The 14,763-nt window shown below is 45.0% G+C and overlaps 2 protein-coding genes across 2 annotated transcripts in view; both read left to right on the top strand.

The window, feature by feature from the left end:
• The window catches only part of CLSPN (claspin), a 37,859-nt gene extending 30,934 nt beyond the window's left edge, over positions 1-6,925 (top strand). Inside the window, exons 19-25 of the mRNA XM_050797562.1 lie at positions 1,748-1,912; positions 2,020-2,141; positions 2,706-2,833; positions 3,136-3,241; positions 3,809-3,891; positions 4,154-4,315; positions 4,620-6,925. Of these exons, the coding sequence (XP_050653519.1) occupies positions 1,748-1,912; positions 2,020-2,141; positions 2,706-2,833; positions 3,136-3,241; positions 3,809-3,891; positions 4,154-4,315; positions 4,620-4,730 (877 nt within the window). The 3' untranslated portion in view covers positions 4,731-6,925. The remainder of the gene's footprint in view (positions 1-1,747; positions 1,913-2,019; positions 2,142-2,705; positions 2,834-3,135; positions 3,242-3,808; positions 3,892-4,153; positions 4,316-4,619) is intronic.
• The window catches only part of PSMB2 (proteasome 20S subunit beta 2), a 623,524-nt gene that overhangs the window by 478,338 nt on the left and 130,423 nt on the right, over positions 1-14,763 (top strand). The window lies entirely within an intron of this gene.

Genomic DNA, 14,763 nt, shown 5'->3' with positions numbered 1-14,763 from the left:
CCTGTCAAATTAACTCTCATACAGCTTTAGGTCATCCATAGATTTTTCTAAGGTAGTTGTTCTTATCTGCAGAGCTCTTTGTTCAAATAAAATCTTTTAAAGAATAACAGATGAAAGTTGAACTGTTCAAAGACAGTAAGTGGGAAGTTTGGGAAACTTAGTGACTAGTGGCCCCTGAAGGAATTTTCCAGGAACCCTAGGATTTAGAACAACTTAGCTTTAAGAAAATACAGTGTAGGCTGGGCGTGGTGGCTCACGCCTATAATCCCAGCACTTTGGAAGGCTGAGGCGGACAGATCACCTGAGGTCAGGAGTTCAGGACCACCCTGGCCGACATGGTGAAACCCTGTCTCTACTAAAAAAACAAAAATTTGGCCGGGCGCGGTGGCTCAAGCCTGTAATCCCAGCACTTTGGGAGGCCGAGACGGGCGGATCAGGAGGTCAGGAGATCGAGACCATCCTGGCTAACACGGTGAAACCCCGTCTCTACTAAAAAATACAAAAAACTAGCCGGGCGAGGTGGCGAGCGCCTGTAGTCCCAGCTACTCGGGAGGCTGAGGCAGGAGAATGGCGGGAACCCAGGAGGCGGAGCTTGCAGTGAGCTGAGATCCGGCCACAGCACTCCAGCCTGGGCGACAGAGCGAGACTCTGTCTCAAAAAAAATAAATAAATAAAAACAAAAATTAGCCAGGCATGGTGGCACGCACCTGTAATCCCAGCTACTTGGGAGGTTTAGGCATGAGAATTGCTTGAACCCAGGAGGTGGAGGTTGCAGTGAGTCGAGATGGCGTCTCTGCACTCCAGCCTGGGCGACAGAGCAAGACTTCATCTCAAAAAAAAAAAAAAAAAAAAAAAATACAGTATAGGTCTTTGATAAAAATCAGTTTTTAGAAAGCCACCAAACTTCTGCCATTTTGGACCACATGGGACCAAGATGACTTTGAATCCAGGGTGACAACAGATTTGTTCTCAGGGGGAGCTGAAGTCAAAAGAAGTAACTAGTAGTCGTTTTGATTACCAGGAGCTCTGAGCCTCAGTCTTCCTTCTGATGTGGGGGTCAAGATTTGTTAGGCTGTAAGAAGGTCCCAGTTTATTACCTTTCTACACCACACCATCTCTAGTTTGTCTCATAAAGCTAGTGTGCTCAAATGCAAAACAAAATAGTTTGAACCTTCCAGCAGGTATTCTAATACATGTAGAAGAGATTAAGAGTTTTCTGGCTTTCAAATCACCCAATCTAAGTTGAATCCAGGCTCTGCTACCTTCTAGCTATGTGACCTTGGGTAAATTTAATCTTTCAAAGGCTCAATTCCCTCAACTGTAAAATGAAGAGAATAATAGTATCCATTCCTAAGATAATATGTTAATGCCTGTAAAGCACAGTTATTAGCACACAAGACATATTAAGTGATCAACTTTTAAATACAGATGCTCCACATCTTACAATGGGCTATATCCTGATTAATCCATCCTAAGTTGAAAATGCACTTTCAGCTTATCTAGCTGTAACTCCATCGTAAATTGAGAAGCATACTAAGTGCATATCACATTCATGTCATCGTAAAGTTGAAAAATCATCAAGTCAAACCATCATAAGTAGGACACTATTACCAAAAAAATTTAAATATTATCAAATGTATTATGTTTATTATTATTAGAAGTGGCTCTGTGTTCTGCTTTTCTCTGCTTCCATATTCTGTGAGTATATTCATTGTTGCATTTTCTAATCCTCAAAATTGCTTTCTAGGAGGTTGAGGAAATACCTGGAGGATGAGGCAGAGGTGTCAGGAAGTGATGTGGGAAGTGAAGATGAGTATGATGGGGAAGAAATTGATGAATATGAAGAGGATGTAATTGATGAAGTACTTCCTTCTGATGAGGAACTACAGAGTCAAATCAAGAAAATACACATGTCAGTATCCCAACAAGCCCTTCTGAGTAATAGGGTACATCTTAAGACAAGCCCTATAACCAGCCAGAATGGTCCTTGTTTTGAGCACCCTATTTCTTCTGTTGCAGGAAAACTATGTTGGATGATGATAAGCGACAGCTACGTTTATACCAAGAGAGATACCTTGCTGATGGGGATCTGCACAGTGATGGTCCTGGGCGAATGAGAAAGTTTCGATGGAAAAACATAGGTATCCTGGTTGTTGTCTTTAAAAGCAATCAGTTATGGGCCGGGCGCGGTGGCTCAAGCCTGTAATCCCAACACTTTGGGAGGCCGAGACGGGCGAATCACGAGGTCAGGAGATCGAGACCATCCTGGTTAACACGGTGAAACCTCGTCTCTACTAAAAGTAACAAAAATTAGCCGGGCGAGGTGGCGGGCGCCTGTAATCCCAGCTACTCGGGAGGCTGAGGCAGGAGAATTGCGTGAACCTGGGAGACAGAGGTTGCAGTGAGTGGAGATCACACCATTGCACTCCAGCCTGGGTGACAGAGCGAGACTCCGTCTCAAAAAAAAAAAAAAAAAAAAAAAAGGCAAACAGTTATAATTCACATTTGTCCAGTTTCAGATGGCAAATGGCAAGCAAAACTATAACAGGCTATGTGAAGACCTAGTTGTAACTGTTGTTTTCTGTTAGAGGATGGGAAAAGTTTACATCATTATGTAGTAAATGATAAGGGTTTATTTTTTGTCTGTCCAAGCACCCTCTCCTGTGAGGACTGCCGAATGCTGATTACCTTCACTCTTTGTTTAGATGATGCCTCCCAGATGGACTTGTTCCACAGAGACTCTGATGATGATCAGACTGAAGAACAGCTTGATGAGTCAGAAGCCAGGTGGAGGAAGGAGCGAATTGAACGAGAGCAGTGGCTTCGGGACATGGTAGGAGTTCATCTACTCTGACCCTAGTTTATGAGACTGTCACTTAGCTTGTCATGATAGTTTCAAAATCTTAGGCAACATATTGCTATCTTTTTTAATCCTCGAGCTATCTTTTGTGTTTTGAGAAGGCTATACCATGGATAGTTCTCTTCGTGTTTGTCTAAGATTAATTTTTTTTGTCTAAAGCAGCAAAGCCTGCAAAAAGGAAAACAAATATCCAAGGAACTCTAGATTCACAATCCAGGCCATACTATTTAGGAAGGCTATAGACTTTTTTTAATGCTGTATAATTTTTTTTTCAGGCACAGCAGGGGAAAATTACAGCTGAAGAAGAAGAAGAAATTGGGGAGGACAGTCAGTTTATGATACTGGCCAAGAAAGTTACAGCCAAAGCACTGCAGAAGAATGGTGAGCTCTTGTTTCTCCTTAAGGTCTAGCCCCCCGGATTGTTAGTGGTAGAGCTTTGGAGGTGACTCTAACCTTCAGGAGCTATTGCAGCTTAATCATAAGCTTGTGTCTAATACTGTCTTAAAGAGGTTTCTCAGAGGTGGTGGGAGACCGTGTACTTAGACCTTAGACTATTGGGCAGTAGAGACTGTATTTGTGAGTATATGTGGCTGGTTTTACTTTATGTTCTAAGGCTCAGAGTAGTTAATTCTGGCTTTCTCTAGTTGCCCAGGATTGTATACCCAAGTGTTAGAGGTGGGATTTGAATCCAGGAATATTTAACTCCAAAAAGCTCTTCACTATTCCATACACTTACCACTTTTGTTTTTCTTAAATGATTACTGTTCAACTTAGTTGTGTCTCTTCTTGGAGCCAATTATTAGAGTTTCAAAGTCACCATTATATAGAACAGAGTTCCCATGGCTTTAGCATATTGATTTAGTTATAAGATTTCTTAACTTGTTTAGAGTTAAAAGTAATTCTAATCAGCTTTTCCCAGAATAGGCCTCTCTGTCTTTTTCTTTCCAGCCAGTCGCCCTATGGTTATTCAGGAATCAAAGTCTTTGCTCAGAAATCCTTTTGAAGCCATCAGACCAGGAAGTGCTCAACAGGTTGGTTGGGAACCTTATTAATCTGACATCATAGTCTACAGGTTATAAACGCCCAGGTCCAGCTTAGGGAATAGCCTCTGTCATTAGAAGAAGGAGGTGGCTGCAGGGAAAGAGTTAATGTCAAAGAGTCTGCTATTTCTTTTCTATTTGAATAGGGTAGGAATATGTACCCTCAATATCTAGGGGGAAGCAGGGAGGGAAAGACTTTTCATTCTTTAGTTGGCACTTGGGATTTGATACCAGATGACTCTTCTTTCCTCAGGTGAAGACAGGCTCACTGCTAAACCAGCCCAAAGCTGTGCTTCAGAAACTGGCTGCTCTCTCTGACCGTAACCCCAGTGCTCCTCGAAATTCAAGAAACTTTGTCTTTCATACACTTTCTCCTGTCAAGGCTGAGGCGGCAAAGGAATCGTCTAAGTCTCAGGTATGGAATTTGAGAACTAATATGGTGGCTTCCCAAACCAGAATTTATTTATTTATTTACATTTAAAAACAAAAATTCTGGCTTAACCTCTTTATGCTGCAATGTTGAAATTTGGCACTCCCCGATAAGGTACAAGAGAATTGCTACCCCTAGTAGGTAATCAACTTTTAAACTTGCCTAGAAAGTTTATCTTTCTTTTTTTCTGTTGTTAATCATCCACAATTTATGAGTTGCTTGAGAGCTAATTGAAGGTAAGTACTTGTATGAAGGTCTTAAGCTGGCTCTGACTCCCTCTGCTCTCTAGGTAAAGAGAAGGGGTCCATCTTTCATGGCTTCTCCTTCACCTAAGCGCCTCAAAACAGAAGATAGCACTTCAGGATTGAAGCGAAGCATCTTCAAATACTTGGAGAGCTAACACCATCAAAGTTGCCAAAATCTACATTGAGACTGCTTTGAGAAGTTCCTAGCACTGAAAGTTGGAATTGACACTCAAGCCAACGATCCTTCCTTCCTTCATAATCAATGCAATAAGATTGCAGACAGAAATTCCTGTTCTTTCTACTGCACAGCTCTGGACATCTCTTTTCCTAGTATTATTCCCTGGATTGGCCACTGATCTCAGTTCTGCAGTATTTACAACATCAACAACTCATGGAATACTTGGGTGAGGTTTGTTTTTTTTTTTAAGATGGAGTCTCACTCTGTTGCCCAGGCTGGAGTGCAGTGGCATGATCTCGGCTCACCGCAACCTCCGCCTCCCAGGTTCAAGCGATTCTCCTGCCTCAGCCTCCCAAGTAGCTGGCATTACAGGCATGTGCCGATATGCCCAGCTAGTTTTTGTATTTTTAGTAGAGACAGGGTTTCACTATGTTGGCCAGGCTGGTCTTGAACTCCTGACCTCAAATGATCCACCCGCTTTGGCCCCGCAAAATGCTGAGATTACAGGCATGAGTCACCGCACCTGGCCTTGGGTTAGGTTTCACTTCTTCCATTAAACATTTGACATTTTATCCTAGCAGCTTTCTGGGTTAATATCTCTTTGTGATAGAAGTGGTTGGAAGAGGAAGAGTAGGGAAAAGTGTGACATTACAGATTAAACAGTGAAAATCAGTTCCACAATGACTCCTTTACACCCATGATATATGTACCATGATGACCAGGGTTCAGTGAAAGAAAGATTTCTTTTCTTTTTTTTTTTTTTTTTTTTTTTGAGACAGTCTCACTTTGTTGCCTAGTCTGGAATGCAGTGGCGCATTTTGGCTCATGGCAGCCTCTGCCTCCCGGGTTCAAGTGATTCTCCTGTCTCAGCCTCCCAAGTAGCTGAGACTACAGGCACATGCTACCACACCCGGCTAATTTTTGTATTTTTAGTGGAGACAGGGTTTCACCATGTTGGCCAGGCTGGTCTCGAACTCCTGACCTCAAGTGATCCAGCTGCCTCAGCCTCCCAAAGTGCTGAGATTACAGGCATGAACCACACTGTGCCCGGCCAAAAGCAAGATTTATTAGACAGAGGACCTAGGAACCAATAGATGGGCTGCTGTGTTATTCTTACCCCTTTCATTTTCCTGTATGCTTCTTCCCAAGCCAGCATCAAATTTTGAATTAATTTTTGCTGCTTAATAAGGACTTAAACTGGTACCCAAGTCAGAAAGACTGGCTCTAATTTTCTGGAGCTTGGGGATGAAGATAAAGCGTTACATCCAGTGTTTGTCCACCACAGTCTATGAGGCAGAGAGACCTTCCCTGGGACTGAATTCTCAATTTGAAGCACTGTTGTTCAAAGACCTCCCTTCTGGGTCTGACAAGAAGAAACATAACCATTATTTATTGCATTCTCCTGGCTTACATACATTGCCCTCACTAGTCAATCGACATTTCAGTATTTCATTACTAATTTTGAGAGAAGACCACCATGGAATTTAAAAAAATATTATTGAAGAGAATTGCCATCATTCTCCATTTGCCCTGAACTACCACAAGCTTCTTAGAATTTTAGACAAATGTTTTTCCCCTCAGAACTGAGCATCAATGCTGCTTTCGAAAAACATTCCATGTGAATACTGTGGTTTCAGTGTCAGGACCTGGACTTGGGAAGGTGGAAGAGAGTGTGCCAGTTTTTTATTGGGAGATGGGAACACCAATTTAATTGATGCAATTAGGTTGTAGGTTTTCTACAGTTTTTCTTTTCTTTCCTCTTTCCTCTTTTCTTTTCTTTTTCTTTTTCTTTTCTTTTCAACATAGGCTGGCTCTGTCTCCTAGGCTACCCAGGTTCCAGCAATTCTCCTGCCTTGGCCTCCCGAGTAGCTGGGATTACAGGTGTCCACCACCACACGCAGCTAATTTTGTGTATTTTCAGTAGAGATGGGGTTTCGCCATGTTGGTCAGGCTGGTCTTGAGCTCCTGACCTGAGGTGATCCACCCGTCTCAGCCTCCCAAAGGGCTGGGATTACAGGTGTGAGCCACCGCACCCAGCCAGTTTTCTAATACTCAAGATGTTGACTTTGACAATACTTATGTTTGTATATTTGTAATCTTATAATGGGGGAAATGTGTATAAAGATGTTTTAATATGTATGTAGTTTTTCAATAAATCTTAATGCCTTGAAGATTTGCTGTCCAGCTTCAATGTTCATTCTTAGGTCAGTGCCTATCTAACCTTGAAGAGCATTTCATTTTCAGGTTATCTCCATCCCAGGGAAACCCTCTGGGTCTAAAGTGAGAGGCTGCTGCAATTGTCCCCTCACTGGCTTCTCAGTCCTAGTGAATTGATCAAGTTAACTTACCAAGCGGTTTGGGTTCAGCTCAGGTGAAGAGGATAATTGAGTTTATATAAATGGTACCTTCTATTATAACTCTTTAAAAAAAAAAAAATTTTAGAGACAGTCTCATTCTGTTGCCCAGGTTAGAGTGCAATGGCACAATCATAACTCACTGTACCCTTGAACTCCTGGGCTTCAGCATCCTCCTTCCTCAACCTTTGGAAGAGCCGGGCCACATTACAGGCACATGCCACCATGCCCAGTTAATTATTTTATTTTAGTAGAGACAGGGTCTTGCTGTGTTGCCCCAGCTGATCTTGAGCTCCTGGCCTCAAGTAATCCTCCCACCTTGGCCTCCCAAAATGCTGGGGTCACAGGCTCAGCCACCATGCCCAGCCTGTTATAGCTTTGATTGGCCTTTCTCTTTAACTGAGTTTGTGTGTACTTCATTTTATCCATGGGTTCAAGATAAGTGTTTTTGCCTCTTTCTTTGAACTCTCTAAACAGTGCCCAAGGCAAGGTGGACTTTGCTGGGCCAAAGAGAACTGAGCAGGAAGGCTAGATATTTCTCCCCTCTTGTTTCCCTACATGTCTTTTAGGGAGAGATGGAAAAGACAATTGGAATTGACAACTGAGGATAAGAAAATTCAGCCAGGTGGCGATGGCTCATGCCAGTAATCCCAGCACTTTAGGAGACTGAGGTGGGTGCATTGCTTAAACTCAGGAGTTCGAGACCAGCCTGGGCAACATGGTGAAACCCTGACTCTATAAAAAAAAGGAAAGGAAGGAAGGAAGGGAGGGAGGGAGGGAAAGAAAGAAAGGAAGAAAGAAAGGAAAGAAAGGGAAGAAAGAAAATTTGTGCCTGAGAAATCCAGGGAGAAAATGGTTTCTGGGCCCGGCGTGGTGGCTCACATCTGTAATCCCAGAACTTTGGGAGGCCGAGGTGGCTGGATCACCTGAGGTCAGGAGTTGGAGACCAGACTGACCAACAAGGTGAAACCCCGTCTCTACTAAAAATACAAAAATTAGCCAGGCGTGGTGGTGGCAGGCGCCTGTAGTCCCAGCTACTTGGGAGGCTGAGACAGGAGAATTGCTTGAACCTTTGAGGTGGAGTTTGCAGTGAGCTGAGATCGCGCCACTCTACTCCAGCATGAGCAACAGAGTGAGACTCCCTCTCAAAAAAAAAAAAAAAAAGAAAGAAAGAAAATGGTTTCTGATTGAGGCTCCTGGGAGAAAGCCCTCTTTGGAGAAAGAAAACTTGAGCCTTAAACTCTGGGTTACTTTCCTTATGCCAGGATAGCTGCTATAAAGTAAGCTAAGCCTTGATCTTGGTAACAGCATTGAAATGGACAGTTTTGATCTGACCCTTATGCCCTTTGCCCAAAGCACTGAGCCAGCAGTATCAGCTATGTTTTAATGAAATTGAAGCCCCAGGACCTGACACTATGGCTTGCAGGAGGACTCAGCTCCACTAGCTTGGAAATTACATATTTGGAGGGATCAGAGCCCATGAGTGTGGGAGATAGGGTATGCTCAGTGTCAGTCAATCTTTTTGTTTCCTCCTTGTTCCATACGCTTGAGTAGGGATACATGGTATTAACCTCTTTAAACGGGTCTCTAATTTCATCTCATTAATTCACAATTGCACAGCCATACTAGGGTCTCTTCCATAAACCGTAAGATTTTATTCACCAAAGCTCTAGAGACAAGGTGCTCAGATCTCTGGCATCCCTCATTTTCTCAACTGCTTCTCTACAAACTTCTGCTCACTTTGAGAGTTTCTAATGCTCAGGCTGAAAGACTTTTTAGGGGGTGTTTTTGGTTTTTATCTCCTAGGGTTGTCTCATCACTCTTGGGGCATCCTGTCCTGAGATTTGTGCACCTAAGGATAGAGAAGAGTATTTCTGGGAGGAGTGTTCCCATGATACTATTTGATTATGTCATCCTTGAGATGGTATTGTATCTTCTACCCTTATATCCTACTCATGGCCTGGCACACAGTTTGGAATGTAGTGGTGCCTACCACAGTTTGAATAAATAACACTACACCTTTCACAGCCTCTGTTTATAAAATGAGGATAGTAAGTCATGGCTGTCTCAGAGTTGCTGGGGGGCTTCATTTGAAAAATGTATGTCAGTGCATTATGTCAAGTGCCACTCTGTAAGCATAAGAAATTGCCAGTAGCTCCCAGAAAAAAAGAAATTCACCTCCTTTGAGAATGAAAGAAAGAAATTACCAGTATCACAATTATATCATATTTTGTAGGCCACTTCTTAAAGGCCCATTGTTTCTCAAATATCTCGAACTTGGCTGGGCGTGGTGGCTCACACCTGTCATCCCAGCACTTTGGAAGGCTGAGGCAGGCGAATCACTTGAGGTTAGGAGTTCGAGACCAGCCTGACCAACATGGAGAAACCCCGTCTCTACTAAAAATACAAAATAAGCCGGGCATGGTGGCGCATGCCTGTAATTCCAGCTGCTTGGGAGGCTGAGGTAGGAGAATTGCTTGAACCTGGGAGGTAGAGGTTGCAGTGAGCCGAGATTACACCACTGCACTCCAGCCTGGGCAACAAGAGCGAAACTCCATCTCAAAAAAAAAAAAATCTCAAACTTAACATGAAAATGTGATTTTCTCTAAAAACCTGCTTTTCCTCCTGTATTTGCCATTTCAGTAAAAGCTACCACATAAAATAATTCAATGAATTTTCTGAGCAGTGAGTCATGGGAGACCTGGAAGAGCTAATGGTGAAAAGCATGGAGTTGAATTATATACAGAGGAGCTTTCTAGTGTAGGACAGAATAGAGGTGGAGAGCTTTAGTCCTTGCTCTTTCTGCAGCTTGTAAGCATCATGACTTTGGGTAAGTCATTCTCAACTTTTTTCCTCAGCATGTGAAATGACTTATAGCTCAAAGTCATTTAGGATCAAAGGTAAAAATGTGAAGTGAATGTGCATATTTCAGAGGCTGCACTAATGCAGGCTAACCCACTGCTGAGGAATGGGTAGAGCTGAGTGAGAAGGAGAAGCCAAGCCCCAACAAAGCTCCATAGCCCACCACTGGTGGCTAGCTATGTGCTGAGACTTGTTATAGCAGTAGAAATGGAGGCCTGCGTGTATGCTTGGACTCTCCAGTGAACTGGGAAGATAGACATGGCTTGTGTATAGCTGGTGTCACCTCAGATTTTACCTTTTGAGACCAAGGTGCCTGGTTTCTGTCCCCAGTAGTTGTATCGTCTTGGTCTGTATCATCCACATCCTTCCCATCCCCTCTTTTTGTCCTCTCTCCTCTCACCTTAAAGGTTTTTCATTTTCAGTTTATTGATTTAGTCCTTCCCTGTGGTGGGATTCATAATGGGAAAAGGGAGTTTGAAGTAGCTACAGCCTAAGGGTGATTGGAAGGGGTTATGGGGCTGGACACCTGAGTTCCTTCCCTTCATTTTAGAGAGAACCATAGTCCGTGGTATTCTTGATGGCTGGTGGGCTACAGGTAGGGCTGAAGAGGCAGCTCCCAGCTCCAGGCTGGAGAATTATTGCCTAGTCCAAGGGGTAGAAAGTGCTGGGGCAGGGTTGGGAGTGAGCCATGGTTTGGGTTTTTCAGCCCTCATCTCTGTTTCTCAGAGGCTGAGGGAAGGAAAAAGGCTGACGGCCCACCCTTCTGTTTGTTTGTCTTGTCTAATTTAACTTACGTTATTTATCAAAAAGACAGGTTATTTGGAAAACCAGATGGACCTAGGCAAAAATCATCTGGGTTTTCCAAACGTGAAAAATTAGGTTCTGGGGGCCCAGGAGGGAAGGCGTGTGTGTGTGTGTGTGTGTGTGTGTGTGTGTGTGTCTATGTGTATGGTTGAGGGGAGGGTGAGGTTGAGTGAATGTCTCTGTAGTTAGACCCAGAAATTGTTCCATGACTTCCAAGCATACTCCCTCTTTCATTTTCCTTCAGGTTATTTATGATTAGAATCTAAATGAGAAAATTAAGATCTTAATGTTGGTTGCTGGATGTCTTAATTGACCAAGGATGAGAACCCATCAGGGCTATAGAAGAACAGCAGCTGACAGTTTTCTCTATCTTTCCAGCCCTCAGCCCCTTACACAGAGTGGGCAGGTTAGTGAGAGGTACAGGGTACTGACAGTTTTCTGAAGCAGACACCTGTGCCTCTTGTCCCTTCAGCGTTATTGTCCCAAAACAGTTGCAGCAAATATGGAGGTTAGACATTAGGGAAGAACTTACCGTCTCAACTTTCTGATGATCAGACGGCTAAAAGAACACTGAGGATCCAGGGCTATCTCTCCATTGACTTTCCAGGGAAGGAGCTAGCTCAGCTTCCTTTTGGGCAATGGTGGCTTGCTCTGTAGCTACAACCAGGAATTTGTAAAGCTTGTGGTTTTGGGCCAGACATGGTGGCACATGCCTGTAATCCCAGCACTTTGGGAGGTTGAGGCGGGGGGATTGCTTGAACTCAGGGGTTTGAGACCAGCCTGGGCAAAATGGTGAAACCCCATCTCTACAAAAAATACAAAAATTAGCTGTGCATGGTGGCGCGTGCCTGTAGTCCCCACTACTTGGTAGGCTAAGGTAGGAAGATCACTTGAGCCTGAGGGTTGTGGCTGCAGTGAGCCAAAACTGCAGCATTGCACTCTAGCCTGGGTGACATAGTGAGACTCTGTCTCAAAAGAAAGAAAAAGAAAAAAGCTTGTGGTTTTGTTACCTTGGGCAGCAACATTTTTAGGCAGGAATTAAAGCAGGAGGTTATTGAGGCACAGCTCTTGGCTGCCAGAGAGGAAATGTTCTGGCTGAAAGCAGAAGGCGAGCCATCCCGTTCATACACATAGGAACACACACAGAAGACAGCCAAGACCCTTTCTGACCTAAGAAATCTTTGGTGGCAGCAATAGCAGTTGTCCCATTGTGAGTGGCATTTTTTCAAAGTGTCATTGGACTGTGAAAGCTACTTAATAACTTGATCTCATCTGAATAATCTGAGTTAATACTAGCTTCACAGTTGTGAGGATTAAATAAAAAAAATTTGTAAAGTGTCTGCCTCAAGGCCTGGCACACAGTAAATCTCCACAAATGCTCGTTGAATGAATGAATCCATGAATCTGAGCATTAAGGCCCCCCTCACCGTTTCCAAGGATCAGTGCATAACAGCCCCGGTAACTGAGACTTGTAGACTGTCCCAACTGAGCCTGCAGCCTGAGGCATGATCTAAACCTGCTGTTTCTTCGGCAAATATTTGATGACTTATGGTATGGAGGGTGGACCCTTCCATGAAGGCCTTGTTGGCCCAGCTGTTGGAAGCACTATGCAGACAGCCTTTCAGGGTGGGAATTGCCTCAGAAAGCACCTTGTCCAAGGTCAAGGATAGCCCACATCCAATGGCAACAGGTGTATAAAGGCCTGGCCTTCTTAGCTCATTTTGAATCAACTCTCAAGGGCCATTCTAGCTTCAGAGCTCCCTGTGGGGTTGGCTGAGGCTGTCACAGGCTTGTCCTGTAGATCAGCTTCTTCCTCTGCCTACTCCTGCTCATTCTCATTCTTCCACAGCTGTTGATCCCAAAGGAGGTTCTTAATAAACATCCAGCGCATTAAACATTCTCAGAGTTGGCTTCCTGGGAAATCCAAGCTGTGAATGCACTAGTCCTGGTGGCCAAGCCTTTAGAACAACAAAGAACGGAGACTCCTTTGCAATGGATTTCCAGCGTTGGAGGTGTGGATACTGTCTTTTTATGCCCACCAGAGGGCAGCAGCATCCTAGCCACCTGCCCTCCTGAGGCTCCAGGAGTGGGCTTGAAGCCTTTTCCCAGGCTACTTCATGCCCCGCACCAGTATTGGGCAGGATCACTTAAGGTGTCCACCCTCCCGACTAAAACAACAAACTTTCTTAAACTGTTCAGGCCTTAGTTTGTAGTCTCAAGCTCCTGCACCACCAGCACTGAAGGCCAATCCGTCTTCGCACTGCACCCCTTCCCCTGCTCCCCAGCCGGCAAGCTCCGTGCCTGGGATCTCCCATCCCTCACACTTACCACCCCTCACAACAGATTTGTTTTCTGTGTGACAAGGTAATTATGAGCTTACGGCCAGTAGGCCCAGGGGCCAGTCTGAGGATGGTCACTTCATTCTGGCTCTCCCTGTTCTGCTAACGGTATTGATTTTCAGTTTTATTTATGATGATGATGTGTGTGTGTGATCTGGCCCTGGTGACACGACATATGGAGGCAAGAGGGCGAGAACAAATTTCCTCTTGCCACAATTTGACTTCTTGAAACCGCCCCCCCACTCCGGCCCAGCATTGTTTATCTACAGGTTTTAGCATCTTTGCTTACCTGTCTTCATTCTGCCCCCTCATCCCAAAAGATTTCCAAGAGATTCTTCTGGGAATTGGAGCCAGATGGATGTGGCTACAGGAAGGAGGAAAGGGTCTGGGAAGAGGAGTGAGAGCAGCAAGCGCACTACCTTTTGTTAGCAGCCACTAACTCATCCAGCAAACATTTACTGCATTCCCATCAGCTGTCAGTTACTCCTGGGCTAAGCTCCCCAGCTCCCTGCTGGAGGCCATCCTGAGATAGGCTTTGCTATGCACTGTTTTTTGTTTTTTTTTTTTTCTGTCTGCATCTGTTTCTGTAGCTGTGAAATGGGTGTGAGGAAAACCTGGCCAGGAAGCTTTCAGAGAGAGTGAGGTTGAGTTTGGGTGCAACCAACTCAAAGAACAAAGCTTGCCTGAACTTAAGTCTACTTAAGGCCGCCCGTAATGTAGTCTACTTCCTTACGAGGAAGAGGAAGGGTAAGCTTGAGGCAAAACATTACAAGTGGGAGGGGGCACTCTGAACTGCAGTGATTGCTGTGGGAATCAGCTGAGGCTGAGGGCGATTTGTGGGGCCATGTTTCCCCAGCCTGTCTTCTCTGTGCGTGCCAGGAGAATGAATAAATCATTGTTCATGGGCGGGATGCAGCTGCCGAGCTCCTCCCCTCGGCACATGCCTCGACTCCAGCTCCTCCATTGAGGGCTGCTGGAGCAGAGCGGTTTATACACCCAGCTCCCCAAATCCTATTGAGGCCTCCCCTTCTGCACGAGCCACCGGCTCCAAGCCCATTCAGCCTGGCCCTTTGTGCTGGGGGTTAAGTGGTTACATGTGGGGGGCACCCAGAAAGGAACTGTCAGGCCTTGAAAGGCTGTGCTGATACAGTGGCCTCCTACTGATGAATGGGGTGGGTGGAGGAGAGGTGGGCGGCCGGAGGGTGGGGTGGGGGAGAGGGCATGGGGATTACGGAGCCCACAGAGGCAGCTGCTAGGAAGGGGGTGGAACAGGCACCCCCTTCTCTCATTCCTCCTTCACTTCAGCTTCTCCATCTAGCTTACTCCCTCTGTTGTGGGCCCTGGATGATCAAGAGCCTTGGGACCTTGGATTTGGCTTTTCTGGTCTCCTGGTGACCGCTTGAGTGCACTGGAGAGAAAGAGTTTATATGACCTTTCATTCTTCCAGCAGCTCCGAAAAGACCTGTTTCTCCCTTTTCCTTTGGAAAGGGTGGGTGAGAAGGGGAACAGGGTCGGGGAACAGGGTCGGGGACAGGGGGAGGATTTATTTCCTGGGTTCATCTGGTGCAGTGGATTTGCAGCTGTGCCCTGCCGAACTTTAAAAGCTTCCCTGAAGTTCCCTCAGAGCCCTTAGGTGGAGCGTTTAGGGGAA

This window comes from Macaca thibetana, chromosome 1, assembly GCF_024542745.1.
Source record: "Macaca thibetana thibetana isolate TM-01 chromosome 1, ASM2454274v1, whole genome shotgun sequence".
NCBI lineage: Eukaryota > Metazoa > Chordata > Mammalia > Primates > Cercopithecidae > Macaca > Macaca thibetana.
Note: the sequence above shows the minus strand (reverse complement) of the source record. Positions and strands in the feature narration are given on the sequence as shown.